Consider the following 15,779-nt stretch of genomic DNA (forward strand, 5'->3'; position numbering starts at 1 on the left):
AACCACACACAATGCACCAGAGTTAAGGTCCACAAGCAACACAGCTTAAAACATAACATTGATCTTACATACTGGCACAATCACACGACCTAGGCAGGCGACTGCAACCAAGGCTCGCGATAGAGCTACAAAGGTCATGCAGGAGCTCAGTTAGAGATACATAATTGGTACATTAAAGCTGAAAGACCTTCCCATGAATCTAAATCTGCGAGTGAAATACTTTAGGGCACATCATTACCTTCATCGCACAATGGTTCTGAAGGATCAGCCACGAAAATTAAGTGAAGCGTATCAGGGTACCCTGAGACTAGAACCATAATACCTTGGATGACCAGGTGAGGCATGGACAAGAGTGGTTAACCAAACATCCTTCGTCGACTTATGCAAATGACTGATTAGCTTGAGCAGACCAATAGAGGGAATGAGGTCAAAAGGCAGCTTCTTTTATGACATACACTGGGGTACTGGGAAAGTAAAACTTCTAAGCTGAGTGCTTGAAAATACTCGGAAACATTATTGAAGTAGCATCACATTCCAAAGGGCGCGGCACAGAGGGCCGGAAGAGCAGCATTCGGGGTGGAGCGGTTGTACCCAAACAAGTCCAGCATCCGTGGATTCTGGCACTCAGCCTCATAACTCACTTCCTTCACGCTATCATCATCAGCTGGCAAGATCTTCTCAGTCAAGGAGAAACCAAAAAGCCTGCAGCTAGTTTTGCGAACCTCCCTCCCACCAGACCCAGTTTTAGCAGCATCTCCTGGTGCTGAAGCTCTCCTAGTCTCAAACTGATCCAAGCTAATTTGACCAGGCCTTCCATGCTGTGACCTGGTCTGAGCTTCCCACAGCATCTCAAATGGGCGAGGCTGACTGCTATTTCCAACTTCGCCAGCAGTCTTGCTTGCCAATCCAAGCTGTGAAGCCACAGTTTGGTTAAACATGTGATTGGGATGCGGGGAGTGCACTTGTGCTGCTGGTGGAGTAGATAGTGTGAGAGAACATTCTTGAGCTGTGGCTGATAATCCATCAACAGTAGTTGGGGTACGCATATAACCACGCAACCCATATCCACCTTTCACTGAACATGCCTCAGACATCATTCCTTGGAACATAGGAACTGCCTGAGAAATTTCTTGACCTTGCAAGACCTCTGAGAATCCAATAGATTCATTGAAGCCTACAGATTGGTAGGTAAAGCTGGTGTTCTGCACTGCAAGTCTGCTTGTTGGACCACTCAACATGCAGCTTCGTGCATTAGTAAGGAACCTACTAGCATCAGAAGATTGAAATTTTGCAACCTCAGCTGTTTGAGGAGCACACGTAACACGATGAGTCCTAAAACCCATCAATTCTTGACCTTGCAAGACCCTGGGTAACTTTCCAGTTTCCACGGAGTCAGTACAACCATTCCCTGCAACATCTAATACGATAGTCAATTAGCAGTTCAAGGATAGTGTACATATGTACAAACATTAGTCTTGTGCCATGAGAGCTTACACATTGTTGGAACATCCAAATTTCCCTGGGGACACAACTTGGTTCGTTTAGAACTAGATGCAGACAGAGAATGGGCAACAGAGACTGAACCACCAACTATCTCGATCTCCCATGGGGATACTCTATCTTGGCCATTGCATTCAGAACCATCCTCCCATCTTACCTGTACCAAAAAGGCAACACATCAGCAACCAAATATCATTTAATCCGCATAGCACAGTTCACTATGAATAGATGGTTCTAACTTGAATTATCCTCAGTAGATAACTAGATATAGCACATATTGTTTCTTATTTAAAAAAGGAAGCAGGTCAAACACCAGCAATTCTTGCTAAATGGAAGACATTTTCACCATTATGCTTTGATTGTGGACAAATGCGTGTAGCTGAAGGTCAAAACCTCAAAAAATTCAAAATTCTTGTCCACATTGCGTGGTGGTAAAATTTTCGGCATCTGGTAAAGCTGCGTTGGTCAACCCCATGTATTCAGGTTGGTGGTTTGATTCAACTCTCCATATAAGCTTGCCACAGTTGTGTATTTGTGACTATATTGGTAAAAAGAATTGAAGAATTTTAGTATAGCATGCATGACTATTTCCACAAGGTCAAATATGAAACATTGCATATAGTCATTCACCCAGCCAAACAATTGCAAGTTAACAACAGCTCGAGGCTAGTATTGTTCATGTTGGCCGATAAATTATGGTTCTGTACTAGCAAACACAAGACTACAACAGAAACCATATTTACCAGAATCCGACCAGTCTCCAAAAGAACATACATATAAAAGCTTGACAAGCAGCTCGCAATAATGAGATTTTAGAGTCTTTAATAAAATCAGCAGAAATGCATACCAGCAGGCTTCTCCACTTTGAGCCAGGCCATTTCACGGAATCAACTTCACTAATGCCAACAACCATTCCAGATCGCCTAAAAACATAGAACGTAAGAAACAGGAATGTAATAAATACAACAGAGATTAACTCGAATTGAAAAGAAACAGACCTTTCACTAACGTCTTCGTTGTGGCACTGGAAGTTGATCCTCGCTCCAATACAGACTGGACGGTTGAGGCTCTTAATGAACTTCCGGTATGGAATTATATATTCTGAAGCAGTAGCTCTGCAGACAAAAAAATGAATGGAAATCTATTTTATTCTCAGCCCAAACAGAAAGCTCTCGTTAGTATTGAACATACAGTTCTTCTATTACAGGAACTCGGACTGATATTTTTGTTCCATATTAGCAGAGATACAAAACTCCTATGTAGTTTACTAACTTTGACAGCAAATCATCATCTCCTGTGGACTGCCTTGATACTTACATACATATTAAGATATGCTAGTAAAGGGATTTAGGCATGGAACATATTACCAGCAAAGATGCAGAGAGTAACAAAATTATGTTTTAAGCACGATCACTACTTAACTTTACTGTTGAACTTTTTACAGAATGTCATCAACAATGCCAGATTGTACCAAAGCCATAACGAATAATATATGTTAAATCAACAAACCTTGGATTGTAAGAAATGTGAAAGACACTTCTATGTTCCAAGGAATCATATACATCAGACAATGTATGCCGCTTTGCACTGTCACTACTGAAATCTTCAAAAAGGGCCTCATTTTTAAGCTGAATGGCTCTCCTTACACCCAGTCTTAGTTCACCATCATCACCTCTACAAGGGTTAAAAAAAACAACACTTTGGTTAATAAAGGTACACAGTACATCTAGGGCTACCACAATGTTCTTGTGCTTACCGGAGAAATAAGACCGCATCCCCTGAAACCAGTTTCTTTTTATGGACAAATGAACTCCATCCAGTTGTCAAGAGATGCCTACGAGGCTGACCTGGAACACAAAGCAATTTTATCACTTGCTTGAATTAGAAATATATGATATAAGCAACTCAACCAGCATCAAGATCAGAGATCAGCTCCACCGTCAGTTCAATACATTAATTCTTGTAAGAAACAAGACACTGCTCGAGAAAAGCAAGTAATCTCCACAGTGACACAATATTTCAAGATAAATATACCAGTATTATAGCACACACATGATAAAAGTGACAAAACATTACTAGAATGTGAAACATAATTTTTGCCAATCGAATGGAAAACCAGATACAAAAATAGTGTCCTGAAAATAAGTATGTCAAAATGTTGGAGCTACATCTGCTACAAATTTCATGTTAATTAGAATATTCATCCAAGATTGAGGGTAGGTACAGAAGAGATAACACACTAACAGAAGTTTTAACAACACTCATATGTTCCATGTAGAAGTGTCATACGAAAATTTCACTTGAAACTTGGTAAGAAAAAATTGTAAAAAAGGGCATTGTTCACTCATTAGTAAAACTGATCTCACCCCTATAAATATGACGAAACTTCCACTTGGCTCCATGCAAATCCTTGGCAACAAGCTCTTGAGAAGGCCTGAGTTGATTATAATCCTACAAAGGAACACAACAACTAAAAGCAGTTAGCACTAATGCTCAAGGAAAGGAGCAGCTTCAAGAGCCAAATGGTGCAATGAAAGATCCAGCCATATCACCAGTGGGGGGAAACAGTCCTCAGCAGCTCGGCGTGGAACAGAGAACCCTCCATGCGTACTTGTGTCAGAGGCTGTGAGCGTTTTGCAGAACATGTGCAGCATCCGGGACTTCCTTTCAGCATCAAGATCCTCCATGTCATCATCACCTTCAACTCCAGCACCACGCACATTTCTCCCAAATGCCTGCCCGAACAAAATGTGCAGTTGTCAGTTGATGCTTTAAACATGTTTCACATGGAAGGTGTTCTTTGCATTGCCCTCAGGCCTCAGGAATGAATCCCACATTCCCCCGTTGATCATTATAGCTGACTGGTATAAAAATTCACTAGGTACTGAAATGCCAATAGTAGCATGCTAGGCATGCTAAATGAAACCACATTACACGAAGATGCCTATTCCAATGAAAAAAATCACCAATGAACATCTTGACAAAATTAGAAAGAACTAAACATGCATATCCCAACTATTGCGCCTCGCCGCCTCCCATTCCCAAATCAACCTGAGCAGCCAAAGCTAAAAATGCACGCTCACACATTAGCACCACACCGAGAACTGAAAACAAAACGAGTCTGACACATTCCACACCCCAAAAATCTTATCCAAGCACGGGGAACATGATCCAATCGGGTGATTTTGAGCAGATTTTTACCTCGCCTTCCGCCACCAGCGCCAGCCGCGCGTACACCTCGTCCGTCGCCGCATCCGCCTGCACACAGCCACGAGAGCCTCGTCATCAAACCAAATACAGCCGCCGCACCAGTAAAAGGCCAAAACACCCCCACAGAGATGGCACAGTTCCGCTGCACTCACGCATAGCTCGACGTCCGCGACGCGACACACCACGTGCGGCGGCAGGTCCGCCGTGACGTCCCCGCCGCCGGCCGCGGCGAGGTGGCCCTGCGGCAGGTACACGACCAGGCTGCCCCGCCGCGGCAGCGAGACCACGGGCCCCGCGCACGCGTGCCACAGCTCCCGGCACACCCCCAGCGGCGGGCGCCGGTCCTCGCCCCCGACGTCCACCATGTTGAGATCGATGCCCATGGCGCGCGCCGCCACCACTAGGGTTCCGGCTCCTGTTCCGGGTCCCCCGCGGTCGTGCGCCCGTGCGGCTCGCCGGTCGGCCCCCTCCAGGGCAAGCCGGTTAAAAGGCGGAGCCGACCGCGACCCGGCGCGGAGGAGGAGGAGGAGGGGAGGAGAAGGGGGAGGACGAGGAGGATGGGCACCCCATTAATGCCTCCGGGGCCGTCGCGCTCCAGCCATCTCCTTCCCAGTCAGTCACTCAGTCAGTCAGTCAGAGGCCCTCCATGCCGCTCTGCTCCTGCGGCGACCGCGCTCCCGCTCCCCTTCTCCCCCCGCCTCGGCTGCCGCGATCGATGCCGGTCGCTGTTGCTTCCTGGGCCGCTGCGTCACTGTGGCTAGCCTGCGACGCCCATGTCTTTATGACGCTGCTGGTGATGTGAAGTGAAGCCGAGGACTGGAGGATGTGGTGAGGTATGCGGGTGGGAGGAGAGGGACGGAGGAGAGCCACTGGGGTGAGGTGAGGGGATGGATGGATTGGACGGGCTGTTTCCTTTTGCCCTTGGGCGCCCGGGTTTTTTTTAGCCTGCTGGCTGCTGCTGCCTGCCTTGCTGCGGAGGCGGAGCGGAGTGGCACGGCGCTGCGGCCTGCGTTGCGCTGCTGTTGCGCGCTTACTGGCCGCCGTGCGCGGCCGCAGCAGCCGGCTGCTGCTTTAGGTGCCACTGTTCCCCCGCCAGGAGGCCGCCCGCCAGCGCCTCGGGCGAAGAGCGCACAGTGCCGTCCTCTCCTCTCTCTCGCCCATTACTCCGCCTACTACTGCGACTGATTCCTATCCACCTCTCGACCTCATCCGGTCATCCCCGGCCTTTGCCGCAACGGTGTGATTTCGAGCTTCCGGACGTGGTTTTGACCTGAAGTTCGTCTCGGCTCGTTTGATCGGATTAGGACATATAGGATCCAGCCGAGGCTACCCTGCCTTTCACGGGAGCAGCCGGGGCACCTTTGCAGGTGGGTGAATAGCGTTGGTAGGCAGCTCAGGCCTCAGGAGCGTATGCAACGCAGTCGAAGGGCGTTATGGCTCTGGGCTCTGGCTCGAGGGTAATGAGAACACAGAGCAGCGCTGTGCTGCTTCCATGCCGTGGGTGGACACGTATTAATGCTCGCCATGTCTTCGCCGGGTGCGCTTCAATGCAAAGCCAGCAGTCGACGGACGGATCTGACCGACCCAGTCGCCATCAATGGCCGATAAGTACACACCCAGTGATTAAGCAATGAGTGTGCCTCCTCAGTCCTCACCGCCGCCGCTCTCGCGCGCGCACGGCCCGGCGCGCACCACCCGGGTTCCCGGCCTGCCTGCCTGCCTGTCCGTTTCGTCCCCGTGCGAGACAGGGAACCGGCGCCGGTGGCAAGTAGCAGCAACCAGCAACTGGTGCGCCGTCCACCTCAGCGCAGCAAAGCGGCGTGGCGTGGCCATACGGGAACCGGGGAACGTGGTAGGCTCGGCCCCGTTTCCATGCCGCCACTAACCCCGTCCACCGGCAGCCGTGCGCCCTGCTCATCGACGCCGACGTGCACATGCCGCTTTGCAGCGTCTAGGGAACGGTCCAGCGCACCTAAAACAAAAAGGTTTGTACGCCGCCAACGAATCCACCAGAACACCACTGTTCACGTACCACCGTGCGATGGACATGGACGCTGCTGGGGCTTGCTACCGGCACTGGTGCATCAGCGTCGCTGCCCCGTCTGCCGCGGCGTGGCAGTGGCACAACCCAACAGTAAAACCGAAAAGGGAGAGGAGTCACCGTGCCGGTGTGGGGCATCAAAAAGTGGAACGGAGGAGGGAGCGGAGCCGTCATGTCTCGTCGCGACTCCCGTCAACAAGAATCTGCACTGCCATGTCAACAAGAATCTGGGCATAGAAAGTTTTTTTTGAAAATCTGGGCATAGAAATTGTAACCCAATGCATGATTTCCAACCGTGGGGCCATAATAATTTTTTAATCCCTCTCTCCTCACAGCCGTCGGCTTCGAGTGCGAGCACGCGGCGGCGGCGAGGCCGCGCGCAAGCCGGCGGGCGGGGCCAAGGCGTGTGCGGCTGGCGGCTTCGAGTGCGAGGGCACGGTAGCGGAAGGGCTGACCCAAGCTGCAACTGACGGACTCTACGCGGCGGCCGTTTCGCCGGCTAGCAGGCCGAAGCCTACACGCGCATGGCAAGGATGCGGCGGATGCGAGCTACACTGATTTGGAACACAAATTGGATCTTTATATCCATCGATTAGGACCAAAACTGCCAAGCCTGCACACCGGAGCACCCCATCGACTCGTCTGCGGCCACGACAAGTAGGACGCCGCGGGTGGCCACGGTGAGCTCCCGGCAGACGCGGGTGGCCGCTAGCTGCGCGGAGCCGGTGGGCGGGGCACGAAGCGCAGGCGGTGGCAGCGGCAGAGCCACGCGCGAGCCAGCGGCGAGGCAGTGCGAGCGCATCGCGGCCGGGCTAATCGAGAGCTGTAGCCGGTGAGACACGCGGAAGCAGGAGCCATGGCGAGCTGCGCCTCCTCGGGTCGCGTGCTGAAGAAACGACGCAACCCTCCAACGCGTTTTTCACGGCGTCTACGCCCGTCGGTAATCGGGACGACGTCGTTTCTCAGGTGAGAAACGATTTCTTGGTTTTTCTCCCCTCACCTCAGTAACTCTCCTGCCACGACATCTTTTTATATGTCTGTAAAAATCATGATAAAATCGTGAACCAGTTAGATTCATCTCGTGAATTAACCCTCATTTATACAATTAATTTTATAATTAATCTATATTTAATTTTCTAATTAGTATCTAAACATTTAACATTTAACGGGAGTAAACTTGAATCCCTCTAACCGAACACTCCCTGACTTGCGGGGTTGGGACTGCCCTTGCCAACCGTCTTTCACTATTTACCGGTCGTGTGGGCCAACGGCGGCTCTGGCGCGGCAGCAGCTGTCCCGGGGGGCGCTCCACTCTGTCCCGGGGGCCGCTCCACTCCCTCCCGTGCACGGCGCTCGCGTTTGCTTCGGGTGGTCTGGTCTGGTCTCCCCTCCCCCTGTTTCTGCCGCCCCTCTCTGGCTCTCTCCTCTCCTTTTACGACTTTACCCCACGCCCGCGCTCACCTTTGCTCGTCTTTTCAAACGCGGGGGAGGGCACAGCCGCACAGGGCAGGCATGGCATCCAGCAGCAGAAGCGGACGCGGGGCGACGGGGGGTGGCCGGATGGGGACGACGCCTTTTTGCAGCGAGCGATGAGTTCCCGGAGCGCGCATCGCTGCCTGCCTGCCTGGCTGCCTGCTGATGGCTTTTGCCTGTGGGGGCACCGCGCGGCACGGGCCACAGGTGGCACATCGGGTGACAAGACATAGAGCCGTTCTGCTTGCGTGTGGGCCCCGCGGGCCGCGTCCGCTTTCCTCCCGGTAGGGGTCGTAGGCGTCTAGCCGGGGGGCCAAGCCGGCCAGGGGCAGGGAGTGATTCGTCTCGGCCTCGTCCCCGGCCGGGCATCCGGGCTGGCTGGCCCCGCTCGAGTTCTTTGGATCCGTCTGGCTGGTTGCTCTCTCTCGTGTTACCCGATGCCCCTGGGTGGTGGTGGTGGCGTGGACCTGTCTTGGTCTCGGTTAACAACTCTTCACGTGCGATGAAAAGGGCCTCATCAAAATGCAAAGGTTCCGTAGCTCGCAGGTGATGTAAAAAGGTTGGGTGGGATATTTTCTTTTCTCGTTTAAGCAGTAAAATTTCTGCGCTTCCACATAACCTTTGGGTGATTTTGACATCCAGACTGCACAGTTTTCGGTATCTGCCGGGGTACTCTTTGCCCTCAAAGACAAGCGTCTTGTTCTGGTGGTGGGTGCGTTAAGACGCTATTGATAGTTCACCAACTGTTTCCGACCAGAAAAAGAAATCCATGCCCTTTGTGTGGTGAGTGGTGACCACGGAGATCATATGCAAAAATGGGCTGGAAGTGCGCATATATATCCCACTCGATAATGAGCGTGACCAGTCGATAAACTACAGTAACAGCACCACAATAATCCTCACTGATATGACACATGCAGGCCGTTTATCTCCTCTACCTGCAACATTTCGTGCTTCCTTGAACCATGGCCATCGATCAACACATCCAATGGGCTAGGTTTCGATCTGGACCCCCTGGCGAAAAACTTCTGGACCTTTAGCAAAGGCCTAATGGGACCGTAGCATAGGTCCGAAGAAGAATTGGCCTAATGGCACATTGTAAAGGCCCAAAAAAACAGGGCCCTAGTGGGCCGAATCCCAATTCTGGACCGAACATACATATACGGGGTTCAGGGCTTTTGGCGCTTCTGACTGAGTTCTGGCAACAGCAGACAGTATCGAGTTGGGCCGAAATATACAGTGGTCCGGTCCATTTCAGTCCTGCGCGATCCGACGAGGTGGGTGCGCGCGAGTTGTTGATGTGATTGGAGAAGCGGCAGCAGCAAGGGCGAGTGCGAGCGGCGAGAATGGCGCGCGAGGCGCGACGCGCAATAGCACCGTGAGGAGCGCCGGATTGACCGTGTGAGTGGGGCTTTCCGATTTTTGGGTCTGGGTGTGGCCGGATCTGCGCAAACAACCGTCCATGCTCCTATCTTCTCAGCTGAACATAGGGCGAGAGGTGTCGTCGTGCACCCTAACCACCTAGAGATGCCTATTTTTTTCGTCTTAATAAAAAACCGTCTAGTTTTGGTTCTAATTTTTAGCTGAGAGCCGAAGACACTGCGTGTGTTACTCATAATCACGATGGTCCGATGGCTTGTTCCGTTGTTCGCCCACGGTTGGGCCGTCGTTTTCTCCAGGAATCAGCGGAGAGAAGAGGAGACCGACGCGAGGAAAACCAAGGCAAGAAGGAAAACCGAAGCATCTTGCGTGTGTAGTTTATAATGTTCATCAGGGTACTTAACGGTTCCCATGGCATCAGATATTCAGATAGTGCCATAGTGGCAGGACAGCTAGCAGCTTCAGAGACACACGATGTACAATAAAAACAGTTTGACATTCCGGTTCAGATGTATGCCAATATTTCGAACCGCTGCTCTAATCATTCAGTATAACGACCATGGCTGGTTAATTGTAATTTACATGTCCTAATTAATATTTTGGAATCGAGTTCATGCCCAGTATGAATTGCTTTTTTATTCTATCACAAACAACATTCCAGACACCCTACAATTTTCATTTATAAGTTTGCACGTGAAAACTGTCAGTTTCAGCAGTGCAAGTATTGTCATTCAAAGTACAAAGGCATAGGTTGGCAACCCAAACTGAAATCTCAGTTTTACTAGATGTATTTATTTTCTAAAGAATTTCCCAAGAACATGGATTCACCAATATTAACATGCGCATGCGAGAAAATTGTAATTTTAGGACTCCAAACAACATGCTTCGCTATTACAGGACTCTAAACGCCGATATCGCTAAAATGACCCTCGAAATGTTGGCACTTTGTTATACATGACATTTGGTGTTTTTAATCACTTTTCTCAACTGAAATACATGTATTTTGTCATGAGAAGACCGTATTGCCCTTCTGCCTGATAGATCTCCTCGCGCCCGACGTTTCCTATCCCTCGCGATGCACGCCGCCATTCCTCACGCGTCTCAAGCTCACGGCGCGCCGTCCGTTTCTTGCGACGCATGCCGTCTGCTCCAATGATCTAGCCCTAGCCAGAACATTGTTGCCCATGCTTTATTTCATGACAGCACCAAAAAAGATGACTCCAAAGAGGAAGCTACACATTGGATGAATTATTTTAATTATGATGAGATGTAAACACATGCTTTATTTCATATGACTTGGATCTCGTTTGGAACTAAACTATGGTCCTCTGAGATGAACTTGTTTATGCTAGAATCATGGGGCCTGTTCGGCTGGACTTATAAGCTGGTTGAAAAGCTGAAACGGCTGATTTGTTGTGAGAGAAAAATATTGTTCGGTGGCTGATAAGCTGAAGCGAATAGGCTGATGGTTTTATGAGATGACCTTGTTTGTGCTATCTAGTGTTTCCATGTAACCCAAAAAGTGCCAAAATGCAAGCTGAAGCTTTTGCTCAAATTGAACCGTGGATTCAAATTTGTAATTTTGGTGGAAGTAGATCTTACACTCCAATGTTCATGGATGTGCATGAACGTCGCTGTCTTTAATTTCTTTGTGTTAACCATCAGCCTTCTTTTTTTCTCTCTCCAACAATTTTAAATACAGGAGCTCGTATTGCTTGTTTCTGTGGCTGTACAGTTGTTGCTAGCAAAGTTGAAAACGTCGGTAGAATCTACGCTTCAGACGCGCGAGGAACGGCAGCGTGCGTTGCGAGGAACGGACGGCGCGTCCCGAGGGATAGGAAACATCGGGTGCGAGGAGATCGATCAGGATATCGGGCGGAAGGGCAATACGGTCTTCTCATGACAAAATATATGTATTTCAGTTGAGATAAGTGATTAAAAATACTAAATGTCATGTATAACAAAGTGCCAACGTTTCGAGGGTCATTTTAGCCAAGTTGATGTTTGGAGACCTATAATAACGAAGCGCGTTGTTTGGAGTCCTAAAATTGCAATTTTCTCCATTAACATGCAAAACTAGCTAGCTTGTACAGTTCACACCTTCCTTCTCGAAGGAACGGCCAGAGAACCTAGGCCAACTAATTCCAGTAGTAAAACAGAAATTAAGATAGTGTTTGGTTGCTCGCATGGAAGATGATCCTGTATGGGATGGTTCAACTGGATGGGTTGATCCTGTATGGGTTGATACAGGTGGGGATGATTCCATCCTGTACCGAGTCGTTCGATTGATTTTGGCGCCCAGCTCGGTACGGCATCTTCTCGGTATATTCCAAGAATCTGAACTATCTCATCATGGACGAAGCGGTGCGATTCAACGAACCAAACACTTCGTCGTGCTCAGATCCCGCATCAGTTCATACATGTATCGGTTCATACGAGGAACCAAACACTACCTAAGCCATCAAGTCGATGAGGAGGAGATACACAGGGCGTGATTGGTTGCAAAGGACTGGACCGTCCAGAACGGATGGGTTGTACCGGATCGTGGGAGACGGAATAGAGCGATACAGGGGGGTTTGTTTGGTTGCACTTTGCTGTCGTCCTGAATCATGCGAGGTTGTGTTTGGTTGTACTGGTTGTATCGTTCTCGTGTACGACAGGAGTCACCAGATTGTGTTTGGTACGTAGAATTGGATGAGATCGGAGCAGCCTAGCACCATATTGGTGAGGTTACCAACAAAGATGATGAACATGAGATGTTTTGATATTACAAAGGCTGATCTCACGCTTGACTACTTCCAAAGATAATTAACTACTAGTAGGAGTACAATAATAACAATAAATTGTAGCGTAACTACGATATGGAGCCAACGAAGTTCATTTGCCGTCTCTTTTGAACCGACAGTCGCTTCTTTGACATCTTCGTCACCAGTAGACTCTACGAAAGATGCAATTGCCTACTCTTTGGAACTAAAACTCTTGTAGCAACAGTTTGGATAACCGGTGACCTGCTGATGACAGGTTACCCAAGTTGCATACACTCCAGGCTTCCTACCACGGTACACAACGTACCAAGCCATTGTGCCTTATAAAGGAAATGAAACTTGATTCAATTGCAAAGGTAGATGAATGATAAAAGAAAAAGTGGATATAGTAACTATTAGCCTCAGATTTTATTTGCATCTTCTCTTAACCTTGAGATTGGAGCATCAGTGACACTAGATGAATACCAGACCACAAACAGTATGACAATGGCAACAGAAACAGCAGGTCATTGGCAACAGAATGATAAGTAACAACACATGGACAACAGCTTAGCAACAGCACAACTAGGAAAAAAGAACAAGCAGTACCAGGGAGGTCGACAATAAAAACAATGTGACATAAGCATGACAGGTTACCCAATTTGCAACAGAGGCAACAGGATCAACAGCACTGCCAACAGAAAGAGCAACTACCAGGACAACATCTCAGCAACAACAGAACCAGAAAGAAGGAAGAAGCAGTACCAGGGATAGGTTCAACAACAACAAAAATGTTGGGTAACCAATTTGCATATTATCCAATTTGCAAAGGTATATGTATGATAATAGCAAGTCTGATATGGTAAGTTACAAAAAAATTGGCAATAGAATGACAAGTAACAGCACATGGACAACAGCTTAGCAATAGCACAACCAGAAAAAAAGAACAAGCAGTACCAGGGAGGTCGACAATAAAAACAATGTGACATAAGCATGACAGGTTACCCAATTTGCAACAGAGGCAACAGGATCAACAGCACTGCCAACAGAAAGAGCAACTACTAGGACAACCTCTCAGCAGCAACAGAACCAGAAAGAAGGAAGAAGCAGTACCAGGGATAGGTTCAACAACAACAAAAATGTTGGGTAACCAAGACAGGTTACCCAATTTGCATGTTATCCAATTTGCAAAGGTATATGTATGATAATAGCAAGTCTGATATGCTAAGTTACAAAAAAATTGGCCTCAGATGTTATTTTCATCTTCCCTTGACCTTGAGCTTGGAGCATCAGTGACACAAGAGCAAAAGAAGACCAAAAACAGTAGCACAATGTAACAAATGGAGATGGTTTATCAGTTTAGTGTGTGCAAGTATTGTTGGCATGTGTGTATGTGAGTTATGGTACCTCGTGGGACTGTAAGACCATCTGCCCTTTCAAGAGCATCTGATAAAATCAGAGCATCATGTGCAGATCCCTCCCAACCAGAAGGCACATATGTGAACCTGAGATCAAAGTCCACTGCTGCCAGTACATTCTGAGTGATGGTGTGCTTCCTGCCTCTAAAGGCAACTTGCATCTTCAAAGGCACTCTAGCTAAGACATATGTCCCATCAATTGCTCCTATGCAATCCTAAAAATAAAAAGCCATATTAACAGGTTGCTACCATATGGGTAAGGTCAGTTGGTTTGCAATTAGGAAAGGGCCACCAACCTTGAAATATGGGTTCCATCTCCTGCTGCCAAGGATCCTAGGATGGACACTAGTGGATGGTGGAACAATCAACTCATTTCTCAACTCACCAACTGCATACAAGACTTGATGAAAGAACCTACTGATAGTTTTAGGTGACCTCCTAAATGTCATGTTAATGACCCTGAACCTTTGGTTGTGTCCCACTACATGCAAGAACATTGCTAGCTGTTCTTCAACAGTGGCATGGATGCTATCCACAACCAACTCTCTAGACCGAAACAGGTCACACAGTTGGAAAAAAGGTGCCCTTCTCATCCTTAGCAGGTTGACACAATGCACATCATATGTCCCTCTCTGCCATGGGACCATATGTAATAGATCGAGCATCCTCACTTCTCCTTCTAAACCACAAGAAAAACAATGCAGCAACAGCAGCAACAAGAGCAGCCGCAGCCCGGCGCCTACCTTGCAAGTCCATGTCTAAGAATACAATGCAGTGTTCATTAGAGCTCAGTATACAAGAACTTGGGGTCATGTTGTTAAGCAAGCAAACATTCTCAACTACATTTTATCCTAGACATGGCTGCCACACCCGAAGGTGCTCCTTCGGTGGCAAGGAATCATCATCGACCTAGGCACTTTGCTCAGCTCAGTAGGGCGTGATTGGTTGCAAAGCAGTAAGGCATGATTCAAGGACACAAGAAATCAGATCAACAAATATACATGACAACCATAGATCCGCATAAGAACGAACATAGGGTTCATGAAAACCATAAATGCAGATGCAGAAACAACCTAGGGTTCATGAAAACCAACCAAGATGTACCGTCGCAGGACCGGCGGAGGCACAGGGTGCCGCCGGAGGACCCCGACCCACATATAGGATGGTACAAGAACAAAAAAAAAATCAGATCGACCTCTACACATGTGAGAACCATAGATCTGCATCAGAAAAGTACCTAGGGTTCATCACAACCTTAAATCCACAAAAGGAGCGCACGGATCTGACAGAACAATAACCTAGGGTTCATCGACACCAACCAAAAAAATACGAATCGACAGATCAGCAGGGGAGAGGGGATGAAGCAGCGTAAAGAGGAGGGGGAGATGTACCGTCGCAGCACCGGCGGGGGCACAGGGCACCGCCGGAGTACCTCAGCCACCGGCGAACCGAGGTCGAACAGGAGGAGGGAGAGGAGAAGGCACACCGGGTAGGAGGGGAGCGAAGAAAGTGGGCCGAAGATGGGAGGTCACCGTAACCTCCCGCGCCTTTAGCCCCGGTACAGCGCCATCTCCCGCCCTCCACCCAAATCTTCCCGCCAGCATCGCTCCATCCCGGCTCGTGAGCGAAGGAGCCCTCTGGGCAAACGGGGCGATGCGGGATGGAGTGGGGGAAACGAACGGGAGGGTGCGCCATTTCGGTTCCGGGAGAGCAACCGAACACGCGAGAGTGCACGGGACGCTTCGGGGTCATGCAGCGGACGGTGGGACGCGGGCAACCAATCACGCCCACAGTGCATGGTTCTGTTGTGTTGGCTGGAGTTACAGAGATGGCACCACAGGCAGAACCTGACGGCGATGGAATTGGAGGCAAGGGATGCAGGCAAGGGAATGGTCAGGGACTTGCTCTGTACATGTAGAAGCTTGGAATCAACGAGGGTTTCACCACGCAACAGGATCAATGTCGCGAAATCAGGGCTGACGAAAATCGATGGGAGACAGTGCCACAGTGGTG

General features: G+C 49.0%; 1 protein-coding gene across 2 annotated transcripts; it reads right to left on the minus strand.

Annotated features, from left to right (window-relative positions):
* Nucleotides 1–22: 22 nt before the first annotated feature.
* On the minus strand, nt 23–5,760 carry LOC117856018 (auxin response factor 3). Of its 2 annotated transcripts, none has more exons than XM_034738418.2 (10): nt 4,863–5,760; nt 4,702–4,758; nt 4,053–4,235; nt 3,867–3,951; nt 3,257–3,347; nt 3,010–3,174; nt 2,499–2,615; nt 2,348–2,423; nt 1,495–1,657; nt 23–1,417 (listed from the first exon to the last, which is right to left on the minus strand). In XM_034738418.2, the coding sequence occupies exons 1-10, from the start codon at nt 5,091–5,093 to the stop codon at nt 528–530; spliced, it is 2,058 nt and encodes a 685-aa protein (XP_034594309.1). In that variant the 5' UTR covers nt 5,094–5,760; the 3' UTR covers nt 23–527. The 2 variants fall into 2 exon arrangements, with proteins under 2 accessions (XP_034594309.1, XP_034594310.1); XM_034738419.2 differs by having other exon boundaries at nt 23–1,408; nt 4,863–5,749.
* Between the last annotated feature and the right edge of the window lie 10,019 nt (nt 5,761–15,779).

This window comes from Setaria viridis, chromosome 5, assembly GCF_005286985.2.
Source record: "Setaria viridis chromosome 5, Setaria_viridis_v4.0, whole genome shotgun sequence".
NCBI lineage: Eukaryota > Viridiplantae > Streptophyta > Magnoliopsida > Poales > Poaceae > Setaria > Setaria viridis.